The sequence below is a fragment of the Mandrillus leucophaeus genome, unplaced genomic scaffold, assembly GCF_000951045.1.
Source record: "Mandrillus leucophaeus isolate KB7577 unplaced genomic scaffold, Mleu.le_1.0 Scaffold171, whole genome shotgun sequence".
NCBI classification, from domain to species: Eukaryota; Metazoa; Chordata; class Mammalia; order Primates; family Cercopithecidae; genus Mandrillus; species Mandrillus leucophaeus.
This window is the reverse complement of record NW_012101710.1, coordinates 3,053,140-3,069,829: the sequence shown is the minus strand read 5'-3', so window position 1 is coordinate 3,069,829 and position 16,690 is coordinate 3,053,140. Positions and strand designations below refer to the sequence as shown.

At 58.2% G+C, this 16,690-nt stretch overlaps 1 protein-coding gene across 1 annotated transcript in view; it reads right to left on the bottom strand.

Moving 5' to 3' along the window:
* Positions 1 to 3,617: 3,617 nt before the first annotated feature.
* The window catches only part of SNX8 (sorting nexin 8), a 51,048-nt gene continuing 37,975 nt past the window's right edge, over positions 3,618 to 16,690 (bottom strand). The window contains exons 5-11 of the mRNA XM_011976930.1: positions 15,918 to 15,998; positions 13,021 to 13,181; positions 11,608 to 11,740; positions 6,350 to 6,418; positions 5,981 to 6,130; positions 5,496 to 5,645; positions 3,618 to 3,784 (exon numbers count right to left, since the gene is read on the bottom strand). Coding sequence (XP_011832320.1) covers positions 3,671 to 3,784; positions 5,496 to 5,645; positions 5,981 to 6,130; positions 6,350 to 6,418; positions 11,608 to 11,740; positions 13,021 to 13,181; positions 15,918 to 15,998 — 858 coding nt within the window. The 3' untranslated portion in view covers positions 3,618 to 3,670. The remainder of the gene's footprint in view (positions 3,785 to 5,495; positions 5,646 to 5,980; positions 6,131 to 6,349; positions 6,419 to 11,607; positions 11,741 to 13,020; positions 13,182 to 15,917; positions 15,999 to 16,690) is intronic.

The window sequence follows — 16,690 nt, the reverse complement described above, 5'->3', positions numbered from 1 at the left end:
AACTCCTGACCTCAGGTGATCCACCCGCCTCAGCCTCCCAAAGTGCTGGGATTACAGGCGTGAGCCACCGCGCCTGGCTGGTCTCTAACCTTTTAAACGTCCTCCTCTGGGCACCAGCACAGCCTGCCAGGTCCACAGGAAGCTGCCGGATGTGCTGGGCTTCGGCCCACATTGCTGCACAGAGGTAGGAGAGGATGGAGACTGCTCCCGAGGCGGGCAGCTGGCCCAGGGCAGGGGCACACGTGCTCGGACACACAGCCGCAAGCTGGGGATGTGTCCTCTCAAAACCCCGTGCACAGTGTGGGAAGCTGAGGCTCAGCCAAGGGCTCTAGGCTAAAACCCAGATTGAACGCCTCATAGGCTAGTCCCCTCCCCTGCCCAACTTTCATACACGTTTAATAACAGTTGTTCACACGTTTATTGATAAACCGTCCAAAATGTAGGTCACGTGTAAACAATTCCAGTTTATTGGGTATATTGGGTATTGATCCCTGCAGCCTCCTAAAGTGCTTTGGACATGAACAGACCCGCAAAGCAAGAGCAAAGGCCTCAGACGCACAGAGCCGCCCTGACATCCCTCAGCTCGGAGTCCCCGTGCCCCTTGTCAGAGCCCTAAACCTGTCTCCCTGCCTGCACTGTCTCCGGCAGACAAAGGGCAGCTGTCTGCACGGTGCCCCCCGAGTACGCAGGACACGAACCAGGAGGACCCAGTGAAAATGTCCCCTTTCACCATGATTGGCAGTCCCCCTCCCGCGGCCCCGCCAGCCGTCCTCGCAGGGCACATGGCATCTGGCATCTCCAGCAGCATCACACACAGCTGTCCCTGCCAGCTGGATGAGGCCGCAATGACCGGCACAGGCTTGGGCTTGGGCCTGGGCTTGGGCTTGGGCCATGGGCAGCAGGAGGGCTGGAGAGGCGTGCGGGGAACTCCCCTCCCTCCAGCACCGGACCTCCACCTGCAGCAGTAAACAGCCTCTCAGCGCCTGGGCCTGGGGACCTGCCCGGGCAGCACAGGGCGGAGGCCAAGGAGGAAGAAGAAAGGTGGCCTCTGCTGCCCCTGCCTGGCAGGCCTCTTCCTGCTGCCCTTTAGAAAGCACTGGGAGGGAGGTGTTCCAAAGCCAGTGCCCACCCCTCCACAGAGCCAACACCAGGGCACACAGGAAGTGGCCACAGTCACACATGGGAGACAGGCTGCCCTCCTCATCGCTGCCCTCCAGCCCCCTCTTCACCCCGCCCTCCTGACCCTCGCACCCCTGCTCTCCAGGACCCGCTCTCCAGCCCCCCAACCCCTGCCCTCTTGCTGTCCTCACCCCTGCCCTCCTGTCCCCGCTCACCTCTGCCCTCCTGTCCCCCTTCACCCCTGCCTTCCAGCCCCCCTTCACCCCTGCCTTCCTAACCCTCCTGCCCCCCTCACCCCCTGCTCTCCTGCCCCCCAACCCCTGCCTTCCAGCCCCCCTTCACCCCTGCCTTCCTAACCCCTCCTGCCCCCCTCACCCCCTGCTCTCCTGCCCCCCAACCCCTGCCCTCTTGCTCTCCTCACCCCTGCCCTCCTGTCCCCCCTCATCCCTGCCCTCTTGCTCTCTCCTCACCCCTGCCCTTCTGTACCCCCGACCCCTGCTCTCCTGCTCCCTCTCACCCCTCTTCTGCTCCACCCCACCCCTGCCCTCCTGTTCCCCCTCACCCCTGCCCTCCTGCTCCCTCCTCACCCCTGCCCTCCTGCTTTCCAGCTCCGTCCTCAGCCTCTGGATACGAGGACCCTGAGACCCTGATCCTGAAGTTTCCACCACAGGGAGATGTCACCAGGCATGTGGCCTCTCAAACACTCACTGACCCTGGAGTCCCTGCCAGGAAAGCTCCTTCAGAAAAGCTCATTCTGAAGTTTTGCTCTCTCCTTGGAGGGCTGCGTCAGGAGCGCGTGCCTCGCCTACTCTGAAGACACAGAGGCCACAGCGCCTGACGCCCGCCACGGCTCCCCACAGCCTCCGTGGTCCTGCAGCTGGACAGGCCCCAGGCAGGTGCAGGAAGGACGGAGAGTCCTTGCAGCCTTCTGCCCACACAGGGTCATGCTTCATGGCTCAAGTGTCACGGTGCCACTCATGCCAACTGAGAACCTGTCTCTGCAGAGGGGGATCAGAAGGCAGCACAGCCCAAGACTCGGGTGGGCTAGGGACTCACAGGACAGCCCACCCACTGGGCTCCAAGGGGGAACATGCCCTCTGCTCATCTGGCCAGGAGGAAGCAGCCCAGCCCACAGCAGGAAGGCACCAGCAGAACCACAGGCCGGGCTGGGCCCGAGCCCCACAGCCCCCAAGTCAGCACAGCCGCTCCCTCTGGCTGGCTCACGGTGGACGACAGATCCCCTGCCTGTGAGGCACACACAGTCCCCTTTCCATCCCGGGGCCATGAGCTGCCCATAGGTACAGGCAGAAGGGAAGCGTCCTCCGCGAGAGGAGAGAACACCCCGGAGGCCAGCGAGCAGCTGCAGAAAGGAGGGACCTCGGAAAGCCTGGAGCCCGGAGGACCTCTTCCAGCACCTCCCCCCGGCCAGGGAGGGGCCTCAGGCTCCAGAGACGTGCAGGGGTCTAGGAGCCCAGCCTGGCTCCGTGTGCCTTCCACAAAAGGGGTTTGGGGCAGGAGCAGACCCAGGCCTAAGGTGGACATTTCACCCCCCACAGAGCTCAGGAGAATGGCCTTCCTCATCCAGAGAAGGGAAGGGGCCTGGAAGACCAGTCCCCTCTGTGGGCAGGTGGCCGGGACGGCCAGTGTGCAGCAAGAGGCTGGGAGGAGGGCTCTAGGCGCCTCAGAGAAGAAAATCCACTTAAAAAGGGGCTATCCCTCCTCTAAAGCCCCAGCTGGAATGGAACACACGTCCCCCACGCCCCCACCTGTCCTCTGCCAGCCCATCCAGCCTCAGTGCCGCACGGTGCAGACTCCAACACTGGTCACCAGAAATCAAGGGAGTCCAGGGGATGAGAACAGAGCCGCAGCTCTCCGTCACGCCTTTGTCTTCCAGGCCTGAGACCACAAGCACACACAGGGTCATGGTGTGGACACAGGGGCACACATGGGGTCATGGTATGGGCACAGGGCATGAGGCCACTGGACCCCACAGGCCACTCCCAGACCAGGGCTCCTGGTGTTGACTGCAGCGAGTTCCCTAGAAAATTCACCGTGCGTGCCCCATGCCCGACGGCCCTCCCTCCCAGCCTTGGCACCACTGGCTGTCCCCTTGCTGTCTGTGGTCAGTCCCATGCCTGGGCTGCAGGGCGGCCCTGCCCTCTCTCTCTGCTTGGCTGACAGCACCATGACGCTGCCCCTCCCGACTGTTCCAGCACCTGGAGGCCCCGCCCCCACGCTCTCCCAGGCACAGACTCTATTAGATGAGAGATCCCTGCCTCCCGGCAGGGCTCTGGGTATCAGAAGAAAACCATTCCAGAGAACCCCACCACCCCTCTCCACCAGGCTAGCAGGCCACGGGCGAAGGGCAGTGTGGCCCAGCTGCCCCTGTGGTCCATGGATGCCCCTCCCGACCCGCAGGCGTGAGCTCCTCTGCTCCGGCTGCAGCACGTGGTGGGGAGGGGAGCTGCCGTCCAAAGGGAATTACACCGGACACACCGTTTGGAAAGAGGTTTTAGTGCGGCCGCAGGGAGCACCACCTCAGCCTCAGGTGCTAGTGAGGACACAGGCCGTCCTCCGGCGGGGAACACGGTGGGGTCAGGGCACTGTGTGGTCCCGCAAAGAGGCAGCTGAGCTTGGGCCTCAGGTCGTTCCACACCTTGCTCATCTGGAAGGGAACACGAAGAGAACAACATCAGCAGGCGGGGCCGGGGCTGCTCCTCACGCTCTAATCCCAATTCCTTCCCCTGCCAGTGACAGGGAGGGAGAGGCCCTCGGGTGCATCAGCTCCTCGAACCTCTGGCAGAACCAGTACTGCCCATCCTGCACAGAGAAAGCCCAAACGAGGAGTGGACCAGCGACCTCATGTGACCTGTGGTCACAGACGCCCACGCCTCGGTCCCTGCACCCAGGACCAAAGGGCCGCAAATCTGCCTGCCGTGGAATCATGAGAAACATTACTATCGCGTCATTGCCAGTACGTGCTCTAGCTGCCGTGCGGGCACTGGCCTCATGGAAGCCTTGACAGGTCAAACACCAAGGCCAGCCTGGGCAACATAGGGACACCCTGTCTCCACAGAAAATCAGAAATATTAGTCGGACGTGGTGGCGCCTGCCTGTGGTCCCAGCTACTCGGAAGGCTGGGGCTGCAGTGAGCTATGATGACACCACTGCCCTCCAGCTTGGGCGACAGAGCAAGACTCCATCTCAAAACCAAACAGCAAACCAGAAACACAGAGACCACATCCACCAAATCAGTAACACCCAAACCGAATGCAAACGGCAGTCCCACTCGCCAAGCACTTTGGGAACCAGGGTAAGGAACGGATGCTGTGGATGGAGGAGGGGAGCGTGGCAGTGAGGCAGGGGTCAGGCCAAGACCTGCCGGGCAGGGGCTCAGGTGGCCAGAGAAGGGCAGGGCGCACCCTGGGGGCCCGCAGGGGAGGCTGAGTCACTGGACCACAGCACACTCATCTCAGCATCACAGGACTGGAAATTCCTCATCACCACAATAAAAAACCTGGTAGGACTGGGGTTATGGCATCATGCCCCGGGCAGGACAGGGCCCCGCCTGTTGGTCATGTTCCTTCACTGAGAACACACCCAGCCACTCACATGTCCAAGCCCAACCTGGTCCCTGAGACCCTGGCCGTGTCACAGTGATGCCCCTAATACAGCAGCTGTCCCCACCTCTCCAGCCGCACCACGGCCGCCTCCGGCCTGCCATTCCCAAACTGCCGGACGGCCCCCAAGGCACCAAGCACCTCCCGGGGACAGTGTGGAATCTCGTGACCATCCCAGACACTCGGTGCCCTTCAACACAAACCACAGACCACGGCTTCAAAACTGCTTGCAGCTACTTAATAAACAGAGTTTCAGCCGGGCACAGGGGCTCGCGCCTGTAATCGCAGCGGTGCTGCCGTGAGCTAGCCACAAGAAATCAAGGGAGGCTTCCCCCACGACCCCCCCCAGCCAGCGTTTCTTCTCACAGGCTGAAGGAACCGCCATCTGGAGGAGGCTGGCCAGGGATCTTCGAAAAACACCCACCTACGGCGCTCCCAGGCGCCCAGAACCCTTCTCTCCGCCTTGGGGTGCTGGAGCCTCGGACTCCTGAAATCCCTCCAGAAGGCAAACTGTCCCTGTCTGCGCCTCCCTCCACCCTGCAGGAATCACTGGGGACACCCTCACGATTCTGATCTTGGCTACACAGGAGACCAGAAGATCTGGGTGAGCACCGTGTTCCAAGGCCCATAAGGACCCCAACTGCACTAAAATACCTCTCGAGGGCGGCCGGCCACCGCGCTGCCAGGCTGGAAGGAAGGGCGGCGGGAGAAAGAAAGGCCATGGCTGAGACAGTGGCCAGGGCAGGGCGGACTCACCTCCTTGTGCCCTTGGATCTGAGAGTTGACGAAGGCGCGGAGGATGTGGGAGGTGAGGGGCAGGTAGACGTGGATGAGCTGCGTCTCCTGGTGCAGGCAGTACAGGGAGAAGTAGTTCCGCAGCTCCATTGTCTGAATCGCGTTCTCCTGCTGCAAAGCAAACAGCCGCCCTTTGCGCCCAGCCGGCAACGGGAGCACCAAGGCCGGAACACCACCGCGCTCCCTGAGCCAGGACGGCCCCTTCTCCTTCAGCCTTCACCAGGCATTTGGAAGGTGGCGAGGTAAGAGAGGGCCGGGGAGGGAGCGCCGGGCAGGGAGCCGCGTCACTCTGGGCACCCGGGCCGGCTCCCTGCCTCCACTGCACCCCCAGCTCTGTTCCAGACACATGGAGCCAACCCAGGGGAGCCCACCAGGACGGCTGTGGTCCCACCATGGCCAGGAGGGGAAAGGCTCCCACGGGCCTGCTCCGCCGCCACGCCACCCACCTCCACGATGCGGGACTCCAGCTGCTCCACGGACTCCGGCTCGCGGTTCTGCGCGGCGGCGCTCATCATTTGCCTCTTCATCAGGCTGTACTTGTGCAGCGCCCGCTGGTGCTTGTGCAGCACGCCCTTCTCATGCCGCTCGCACAGGTCCTGCCGGGCCAGGGGAGCCATTCGCCGCTGCCCTCAGTGTCCGCACCAGGCCCTGCGGAGCCGGCCGAGGGAAGCAGCCCCGCGAGACGGAAGGCCCCGTCTCCCCCTGCAGCCCTGGCTTCTCAGCTCCTCCTCCGTCTCCCAGGAGTTAGACCCTTGAAGGATCCTAAGATCATTCCTGAAAGTTCTGCCCCCAACCAAGGAGCAGCCAAGACTCACCTTATAGGACTGCAGCAGATCCAAGAAGAGGTTCAGCTTCTCCACCACGTCATTCTCTTCCTGCTTACCCTGGAAGGCGAGGGGGAGCTCACCCACGCGGATGCATACAGGACCCGGCCCCTGCCCGGGAACTCAAGACTCAAGCCTGGCCTGGACCGGTTCCTTCCTCCCAGAGTCAGAGGGGCCCCCCAGAACCACCAGCCAGGTCTGCAGGGAGCCCGTTTCCCCACCGGCCCACCCATGACCAGGCAGAGACGCCTTCGAGCCCAGGAGTCTGGATGGGAACAAGGCCTGCGTTCCCGCGGGACGGCTGCCCGCCCTCCTGCTCATCAGCCCGGCCTGCCGCGCCTGCCTCAGGCCTTGGCAAAGCCGGCGAATCTCCCGACACACACGCTGGGAGAGCCAGGCGCCCCCGACCCCCCACTCCTACGGCTCCATCAAGCACTGCGGAAAACCCGAGCTCCCATCGGACGCTGTGAGCTGTGTGGAAAACGTGGACGCCCGGGAGGGACACGGGGGAGAACGAGGGTGTGGTCTCCGCATCAGTAACAGGAGAGAGAAACGCAGGCCTGGGAAGGGGGCGCAGGGTAGGAGAGACGGCAGCTGCAGGCAGGACGTGCTGCTGATGCAGGAAGAGAGGCGGCCGCCTCGGGCTGCACGCAGAAGCACCACACTCGGCGGCGGGGGTGGCGGTGGACACTGGCCCTCACACGAGGCTCTGTGCGGGCAGCACAGCCACAGAGAGAGCCCAACAGGGCAGTGAGTGCACAGCAAACGGCGGGCAGTCCTGGAGTGGAAGGGGGCCCCGTCATGGCAGAGGGATGCCCTGCTCCTAGGATCACCACAGCACCCGGGGACACGAGGTAGCCCCCACGGGCCGGACCCCACGCAGAAACTGCCTCCGCCGGCCCGGCTTTCACGGGTAGCAGCGCTCGGTGGGGGCGCAGGTCAGGCACAGTGCACAGGGCCGGACGCACAGTGCTCAGAGGCATCTGCGGTATGAAGAGTCCGTCCAAATCCCGGGGCTCCGGCTGCCACAGCGGGGAGCATCCAAGCTCTGGAGACAGCAGGGGTCCGGGGAAGGCAGTGGAGGGGGCAGCCCATCCACCACTGACCTGCACAGCTCACCACCGACCCCCCAGCCACAACCGCAACCAAGCCAGGCTGAGGGCAGGTATCCTGGGGAAACCCCCAACACCGACGCCTTCAGTCACACCCGGGCCCTGAAGGGCTCCGGTCCCCACAGCTCCCGCCCTCAGTCCCTACAGCTCACTGAGCAGTTCAGGGAGACCACGCTCCCCCCACGCTCCCCCCACGATTCCCCGGGCTCCACCCGTGACAGGGGTAGAAAGCTCACCCCGCGCCCTGCACGTCAAGCTCAGCAGGAGACAGTGCAGGCAGAAGAAATGACAAGAAGGAGTTCTGACCCCTGGGAGCCAGGGGTGCTGCCCAGGCTCTGCTGTACCCCAGGGGACCCTAAGATGCCCCTGTACCGCGGGAACGCAGGCCTTGTTCCCATCAAGACTCCTGGGCTCAAAGGCGTCTCGGCCTGGTCATGGGTGGGCTGGTGGGGAAGGGGGCCCCCTGCAGACCTGGCTGGTGGTTCTGGGGAGCCCCTCTGACTCTGGGAGGAAGGAACTGGCCCAGGCCAGACCTCAGGCCGACTGAACAAGGAAGCTCCCCAGCCACCAACCCCACACCCAAAGCAGCTGGGAATCCAGCCAGTAAAATGTGCCAGGAGAAGAGGTGTGCTAAGAGTTTCTAAAACTCAAGACGGAAAACGCCAGCTGACCGCAGATGCCCAGCTCCCACCTGACCAGGCAGGGGCTCAGGAGAATGGAGGCTTATTCCCTGACCCAGCAGAAGGGGGGGAACTCGGGGGTCCCTCTGCTTGTGTCATTTGTCACCAAGTCCCGTCTGTGGTTCAGTGCTAGACAAGGCCCGAAACCAGGGGTGTCCAATGTTTTGGCTTCCCTGGGCCACATTGGAAGAAGAAGAATTGTCTTGAGTCACACATAAAATACACTAACACTGTGACAGCTGATGAGCAAAAGAGAGAGAGGGAGGGAGCGAGAGAGGGAGGGAGGGAGGGAGGGAGGGAAGGAAGGAAGGAAGGAAGGAAGGAAGGAAGGAAGGAAGGAAGGAAGGAAGTCTGTGCATAAATCTCATGTTTTCAGAAAGTTTACAGATTTGGGGTTTTTTGAGACAGGGTCTTCCTCTGCTACCCAGGCTGGAATACAGTGGCGTGATCTCAGCTCACTGCAACCTCCGCCTCCCAGGTTCAAGCGATTCTCCTGCGTCAGCCTCCCGAGTAGCTGGGATTACAGGTGTGTGCCACTGTGCCTGGCTGATTTTTTGTATTTTTAGTAGAGATGGGGTTTCACCATGTTGGCCAGGCTGGTCTTGAACTCCTGACCTCAGGTGATCTGCCCATCTCAGCCTCCCAAAGTGCTGAGATTACACACGTGAGCCACTGTGCCCGGCCAAGTTTACGGACTTGTGTTAGGCCACATTCAAAGCCGTCCTGGGCCACATGCAGCCCGTAACCATCAATGCCTTTAACCAAGGCGAAGGCCCCATCACCGTGGAACACACAGACCCTACTCCGAGTCTCACGTGTCTTGCTGGGATATGGCTACCTTCAGCTCCTAATAGGTCTGGGGAGAGTAAAACTGGTGTAAGTACAAGCAGAATTAGGAAAAACGGTCCTCCCTGCCTCTGACTGAACAGCAAGGGTGAGATGGAACTTTTGCTGCATCAAATGAAAGGCCTCGAGGTTCATTCCACGTAAAAGTTCCATTTCACCACAACCAAGGACAGTGAGAGAGATTCAGGAAACAGCACTTCTCCAGACATTGCAGTCCCCAAACACAAGAGTCACAGAGCTGGGCAAAACCTCAAGCCACAAACTCCTACTGCACCAGAAGCCTCAACCTTCTCTTCCTCTTCAAGGTGGAAATGCGGCGTCCAGGGCTGAATCAGAAAAAACCTTGGAAATCACCTCATGAGTGATGCTGATCCTGCGCTCTGCAGAGCCCTGGGGCACTCTGGGTCCCCGCCGGCAGCCACCTGCTGCAGAGGGAGTGGAATGTGGCGAGGGTCTGGGTCCCTACGACAGGAACACCTTTTATGCTTTGCACACGGAGTTTGGAGGAAAGGGTCAGCAGGTTACAGAAACAGCTCTTTTGGCCGGGCACAGAGGCTCGTGCCTGTCATCCCAGCACTTTGGGAGGTTGAGGTGGGCGGATCACTTGAGGTCAGGAGTTTGAGACCAGCCTGGCCAACATGGTGAAACCCCGTCTCTACTAAAAATACAAAAATTAGCCAGGCGTGGTGGTGGGCACCTGTAATCCCAGCTACTCGGGAGGCTGAGGCAGGAGAATCGCTTGAACCCAGGAGGCAGAGGTTGTAATGAGCCGAGATCACACCACTGCACTCCAGCCTGGGCGACAGAGCAAGACTGTGTCTCACAAAAAAAAAAAAAAAAGGAAATAGCTCTTTTAATAATATAGTCCAACCCCCTTGTATTTAATTGATGGGGAAACTGAGGCCTGGAGACCAAAGTAGCTTGAGCACAGTCACAGCACAGACGCATGATGCCCAGGGCAGGTGGCCCTGAGCTCCTCTGTCTCTATGCTGACAAGCCCCCAGCCCCCCGTTCTCGGTCCCCTCCACCTGGGGGCAGTGGGCACACAGACCTGAAGACAGAATAGACTCAGCCCCAATCCACAGACAACAACAGTGCCCTCCCTCCGTTTCTAAAGGGAACACACAAGCACGGGGGCGGAAGAGGAAGAAAACCCAGGACTTTCCACACCAGCAAAGACATCAAATTTCCTCTTCAGCACGAAAAACGTCACGGGCACCTGAGCGCCCCGGTTCCAGCTTGAAAAGCCCCGACTCCACAGCATGTGGGTTCACCAAGCCATCAGGAGCTCCGGGGCTCAGCGGGGAGCACGGCCCTCATGGGCATGATCTGATCACTTACTTCAAACCAATACAAGCAGCCTGGAGGCCACTTTCCCAAGAAATAGGAACTAGGTAGCAAGCTCCCACGTTCACAACTACGTCAGCTTTTTTTTGTTTTTGAGACCGGGTCTCACACTGTCGCCCAGGCTGGAGTGCAGTGGCACCATCACGGCTCACTGAAGCCTCTACCTCTTGGGTTCAGGTGATCCTCCTACCTCAGCCTCTTGAGTAGCTGGGACTACAGGCATGCACCACCACTCCTGGCTAATTTTTTTTTTTTATAGAGATGAGATCTTGCTCTGTTGCCCAGGCTGGGTCTCGAACTCCTGGGCTCAAGCAGTCCTCCTGCCTCGGCCTCCCAAAGCACCGGGATGATAGGTGTGAGCCGCCATGCCCAGCCACTAACAGTTTTTTAACATAAAAGCACCCAGATGAGCCTTACAGCGTGATAGTAAACACCGTATCTTCAAACTGATCCCAAACGACTCCAAGATCTTGGCGGATTTCTAAAAACAGCTTCTGCCCATGCAGCAGAAGCACTTCCTGAGGTTGTGTGTGGAGTGGGAGGTGGGAGCTTCTTGGGTGCTGGGGCTTCATCATCATTCTGATGAGTTAAGTCTCCAGTGCCAAATCCTAGTTGACTCAGACAGCAAAGTGGAAACTATCTGGTCCACCCAGGAGTATGCCTGGAAGCCTGAGATGATCTTTTCAAAGACAGAGTCTATCTTCTCTTCCAACCTCAGCAAAATCAACACTCAAGACTACAGCCCTATCTGTTTTGTCACTGGCAACCCCTCTCGAAAGCATAAACACTCCTAGGGAGCCACCAGGAACAGATGGGGACAGGCAGCTCCCACCCAGGGCACAGCTGCTCACTCACTCAGCTCACAACTGGGAAGCCGGCCGGGCGCAGTGGCTCACGCCTGTAATCCCAGCACTTTGGGAGGCCGAGGTGGGCGGATCACCTGAGGTCAGGAGACCAGCCTGACCAACATGGTGAAACCTCGTCTCTATTAAAAATACAAAAAATTAGCCAGCCGCGGTGGTGGACACCTGTAGTCCCAGCTACTCAGGAGGCTAAGGGAGGAGAATCACTTGAACCCGGGAGGCGGAGGTTGCAGTGAGCCGAGATCGCACCACAGCGCTCCAGCCTGGTGACACAGCGAGACTCCGTCTCAAAAAAACAAAACAAAAACAAACCGTGAAGCCCGTGTAAGCAGGAGGCGCTCCCCATGCCAAGGCATAGTGTGTTCTCTGGAACAGGCGCCTGGGAGAACCAATCCACTCACCTGTTGTGCGGCCTTATCGGCGAGCAGCGCGAATTCCACAGACAGGCCTTTCAGAGCCTGCTTCAGGGACCCCCAGGTGCTGCTGTTCAGAGCGGCCCAGGAGGGCAGCGGGGTTGTGTCGGACCCGATTGCACTGAGGGAGCAAGCACACGAGAGGAGACACTCAAGGCCTGGAGCTCACCCCGCAGTCAAGCCTGGCATCCCCCGCCACAGACGTGCAGCTCTCAACACTGCGTCCTCCACGGCAACCTGCATGCTCCCCCGTCCTGTGCCCCTGCTGCTCAAAGAGTGGCCTGTGGGGACCATGGAAGCCCAGGAGAAAGAGTGGCCCTGAGGCTGCACCCCAGGCCCTGCTGCATCTGTTCTTCCCTACCAGCCCCCAGGTGACATGTGTGCACAGGTGAGGGGCACTGCTGGGGGGAGCAGAGTCCTGGGTGGGGTCTCCCCTCCCCTCAGGCAAAGGAAACATTGCCAGCCCATGGTCTGTTCTTCCCCAAGTCAAAGGGATCTTTTTTTTTTTTTTTTGAGATGGAGTCTTGCTCTGTCGCCCAGGCTGGAGTGCAGTGGCACAATCTCAGCTCACTGCAACCTCCGCCTCCTAAGTTCAAGCAATTCTCCACCTCAGCCTCCCAAGTAGCTGGGATTACAGGCGCCCACCACCATGACCAGCTAATTTTTTTTTTTTTTTTGTATTTTTAGTAGATAGGGAGTTTCACCATCTTGGTCAGGCTAGTCTTGAACTCCTGACCTCATGATCCACCCGCCTTGGCCTCCCAAAGTGCTGAGATTACAGGCGTGAGCCACCGTGCCCAGCCAGGGCTCTTTTTTTAATCTTTTTATTTTTTGAGATGAAGTTTCGCTCTTGTTGCCCATGCTGGAGTGCAATGGCACAATCTCGGCTCACTGCGATGTCCACCTCCTGGGTTCAAGCAATTCTCCTGCCTCAGCCTCCCGAGTAGCTGGGATTATAGGCATGTGCCACCACGACCAGCTAATTTTGTACTTTTTTAGCAGAGACAAGGTTTCATCATGTTGGTCAGGCTGGTCTCGAACTCCTGACCTCAAGTGATCCACCCACCTTGGTCTCCCAAAGCGCTGGGATCACAGGCGTGAGCTACCCAGCCTGGCCTGGGATCTTTTTTTAAAGTCTCATCCTGACAGTGGGAAAACTACCAGACTAGAAACTGGTGAGCATTTACTCGTGCTCAGAAATCTGTGTTTCAGGGCTGAAATTCTCCCGTGTTTCTTCTAAATATGACCCCCCATGTGCCTGACCCACTTTCTGCCCCTTCTGGGGTGAAACAGGTCAGGATGCTGGTTATTACAGTAAATGCACTTTCTGCCCAAGCCCTTCACCAGCGTGGATTCCTGTCCCACCGCGCGTGCCCCTGCAGAAGCTGAAAGGTCACCTGCCTTAGCTCCTTCCCGAATATGAGAAGATCTGCCGCGTTGTCGATGGCCCGCGACGCGATCCGCTCGGCCCTGTCGCGAAGCTTGTGAAAGCTGTTGTAGATGTTCCGGATTAGCTCCCGGCTGATGGCAAACTGAGCCTGGATGTCAGCTGGGAGGAAGTCCTGACATGATGTGGAGGGGGAGAGAAACTGTGTGTTACTCGCTGGGGAGCACCTGTCAGACGGGAGCAGCCAGTCCCCCAAAAGCTGAGCCACGGGAGACCCAGCAGGTCCATGAGCCACCCCGAGAGCCCAACTCCTCCAGGCCTGCAGGGATCACTCTGTACGTCCAAAAAAGAAACGAAAACCGTCATCACCCGCATGCCACAAACACGAAGACAAATGAGCCCTGGGATGAGGACCACAGAGTCCACTGAAATCCCATCACACCGGAGGACCTATCCAAAAACACTCAAATAAGGCCGGGGCGGTCACTCACGCCTGTAATCCCAGCACTTTGGGAGGCTGAGGCGGGTGGATCACCTGAGGTCAGGAGTTCGAGACCAGCTGACCAAAATGGTGAAACCCCGTCTCTACAAAAAATACAAAAATTAGCTGGGCATGGTGGCGGGCGCCTGTGATCCCAGTTACTCTGGAGGCTGAGACAGGAAAATTGCTTGAACCTGGGAGGCAGAGGTTGCAGTGAGCTGAGATCATACCACTTCACTCCAGTCTGGGCGACAGAGCAAGATTCTGTCTCAAAACAAACCAACAAAACCCTCAAATAATCCCAGCACTCTGGGAGGCCGAGGTGGGTGGATCACGAGGTCAGGAGATCAAGACCACAGTGAAACCCCATCTCTACTAAAAATACAAAACATTAGCCAGGCGTGGTGTTGGGCGCCTGTAGTCCCAGCTACTTGGAAGGCTGAGGCAGGAGAATGGCGTGAACCCGGGAGGCGGAGCTTGCAGTGAGCCTTGATCGTGCCACTGCTCTCCAGCCTGGGCGACAGAGCAAGACTCCATCTCAAAAAATAATAATAATAATCTTTAGCTGGATACAGTGACTCACGCCTGTACCCCAGCACTCTGGGAGAGAGGCAAGAGGATCGCCAGAGCCTGGGAGTTTAAGAACAGCCTAGGCAACACAGTGAGACCCCATCTCTCCCAAAAAATCAAAAAATTAGCCAGGCGTGGTGGAGCGCCTGTGGTCCCAGGCGCTTACAGAGGGCTGAGCCCAGGAGTTCCAGGCTGCAAAGAGCCATGATCACAACACTGCAGTCCATCCTGGGGACCCTGTCTCCAGAAAACAACAAAAATAAAAACAATCTTCAAGTGAAACACAATGAACATAAATCCCTGAAAGACTCTCCACATGGGGGGAAGGCCTCTTGTATGCCTCACTTATTCCCAAAGACTTTTTAGAAGCTTTGATACTAGCTACCAGTGTTCAGAAAACAGAAAGCTCAGTGAGTAAAATGAAGGTAAAAGATCTGGCCAGGCGTGGTGGCTCATGCCTATAATCCCAGTACTTTGCAGGGGCCATGCCAGGAGGACTGCTTGAGGCCAAGAGTTCAAGGCCAGCCTGGGCAACATAGTGAGACTTCATCTATACCGAAAACAAACAAATCAGCCAAGTGTTGTGGCACACGCCTGTAGTCCCAGCTGTTATGGGAGGCTGAGGTGGAAGAATCGCTGGAACCTGGCAGGTCAAGGCTGCAATGACCTATGATTGTGCCACTGCACTACAGCCTTGGGGACAGAGCAAGACCTTGTCTCAAAAAATAAAATAAAATAAAATTAGATTTTTTTATTTTTGTATGAAGAAGCAGGTTTTTTTCTGGGTTTTTTGTTGTTGCTATTGTTGTTTTTGAGACAAAGTCTGAGTCTGTTCCTCAGGCTGGAGTGCGGTAACATGACCTCGGCTCACTGCAGCCTCCGCCTCCTAGGTTCAAGTAATCCTCCTGCCTCAGTCTCCCAAGTAGCTGGGATTACAGGTGCCTGCCACCAGGCCTAGCTAATTTTTTTTTCTTTTTTTTTGATGGAGTCTCTGTCACCCAGGCTAGAGTGCAGTGGCACATGATCTCGGCTCACTCCAACCTCTACCTCCTGGGTTAAAGCGATTCTCCTGCCTCAGCCTCCCGAGTAGCTGGGATTACAGGTGTGCGCCATCGCACCTGGCTAATTTTTGCATTTTTAGTAGAGACGGGGTTTCACCATGTTAGGCTAGTCTTGAACTCCTGACCTCGTGATCCGCCCGCCTCGGCCTCCCAAAGTGCTAGGATTACAGGTGTGAGCTACCATGCCTGGCCAGTTTTTTGGGGTTTTTTTGTATTTTTATTAGAGATGGGGTTTTGCTATGTTGGCCAGGCTGGTCTCAGACTCCTGACCTCAAGTGATCCGACAGCCTCAGCCTCCCAAAGTGCTGGGATTACAGGCATGAGCCACCGTGCCGGCCTGAAGAAGAGGTTTAAAAAGAAAAAACAAAAAACAAAAAAACTACCCTAACCTTAGTCCTTTTTGGAAAAAGACCAGATTTCAAACATTCAATCATAAACAGATGCAACAATGAATCCCCAGAAATCTGAAGAGGCGGTGACACAAGCATCCGGCTGTCTGAGTCACAGAAAGGGGCAGAGGGCACGGGGTGCCTGGAGGGCCTGAGGTCAGAGCTCAGCCACATCCCGGCCCTGCTGCTTAGAGGCTCGGGGCCTTGGCTCGCCGAGCCTGTTTCTCCATCCGGAAAACAGGCCTCCCAGCCCTGTGTCAGAGCAGCTGAAACGAGGGTTAAATGAGGAAACCATGCGACAGATGTCAGTATAATCCTTGCCACGCAGACGAGGCAGAATCACTACAAAGGGTTAAAACTGTTGTTTCTCTGGTTAAAAAGGGAAGGACTCTTCAAAGTTAGAAAAATACCTTGGCCCTGGTAGCCAGCTTACAGTTCATGAATTCGTCCCCGACGCACTGTGCTGACTCCTTTAACTTGTTCTGCACATCCTGCAAAAGGAAAAGAGACAGCTTCACCCTCTTCTACAGGCAGCAAGAAAGCGGCTGTGGGGCGTGGGCCACTGTGCAGCGGAATGCCGTCCTTCCTCAGGAGAAACACATTTCCATATGTTGGCTTTGACATTAGGATTCCGCAATCTCTTGACTCTCCCTTAGGTGTTTTTCTCACCAAACAGGATGTCCTGGCTTCACAGCAGAAGCCCCACAAACCTGCAGCCTCTCTCCAGAGGCACAGCCACTCCATCCACAGACGGGGGGCAGCTCTGCAGAGAAACGGCCCCTCCATTCACAGACCTCCATCCACAGACCTCCATCCACAGACCTCCATCCACAGACCTCCATCCACAGACCTCCATCCACAGACCTCCATCTGCAGATTGGGGGCGGCTCTGCAGAGAAACGGCCCCTCCGTCCACAGATCTCCATCCGCAGACGGGGGGCGGCTCTGCAGAGAAACAGCCACTCCATCCACAGACCTCCATCCGCAGATGGGGGGAGGCTCTCCAGAGAGACAGCCACTCCATCCACAGACCTCCATCTGCAGATTGGGGGCGGCTCTGCAGAGAAACGGCCCCTCCGTCCACAGATCTCCATCCGCAGACAGGGGAGGCTGTGCAGAGAAACAGCCACTCCATCCACAGACCTCCATCCGCAGACAGGGGAGGCTGTGCAGAGAAACAGCC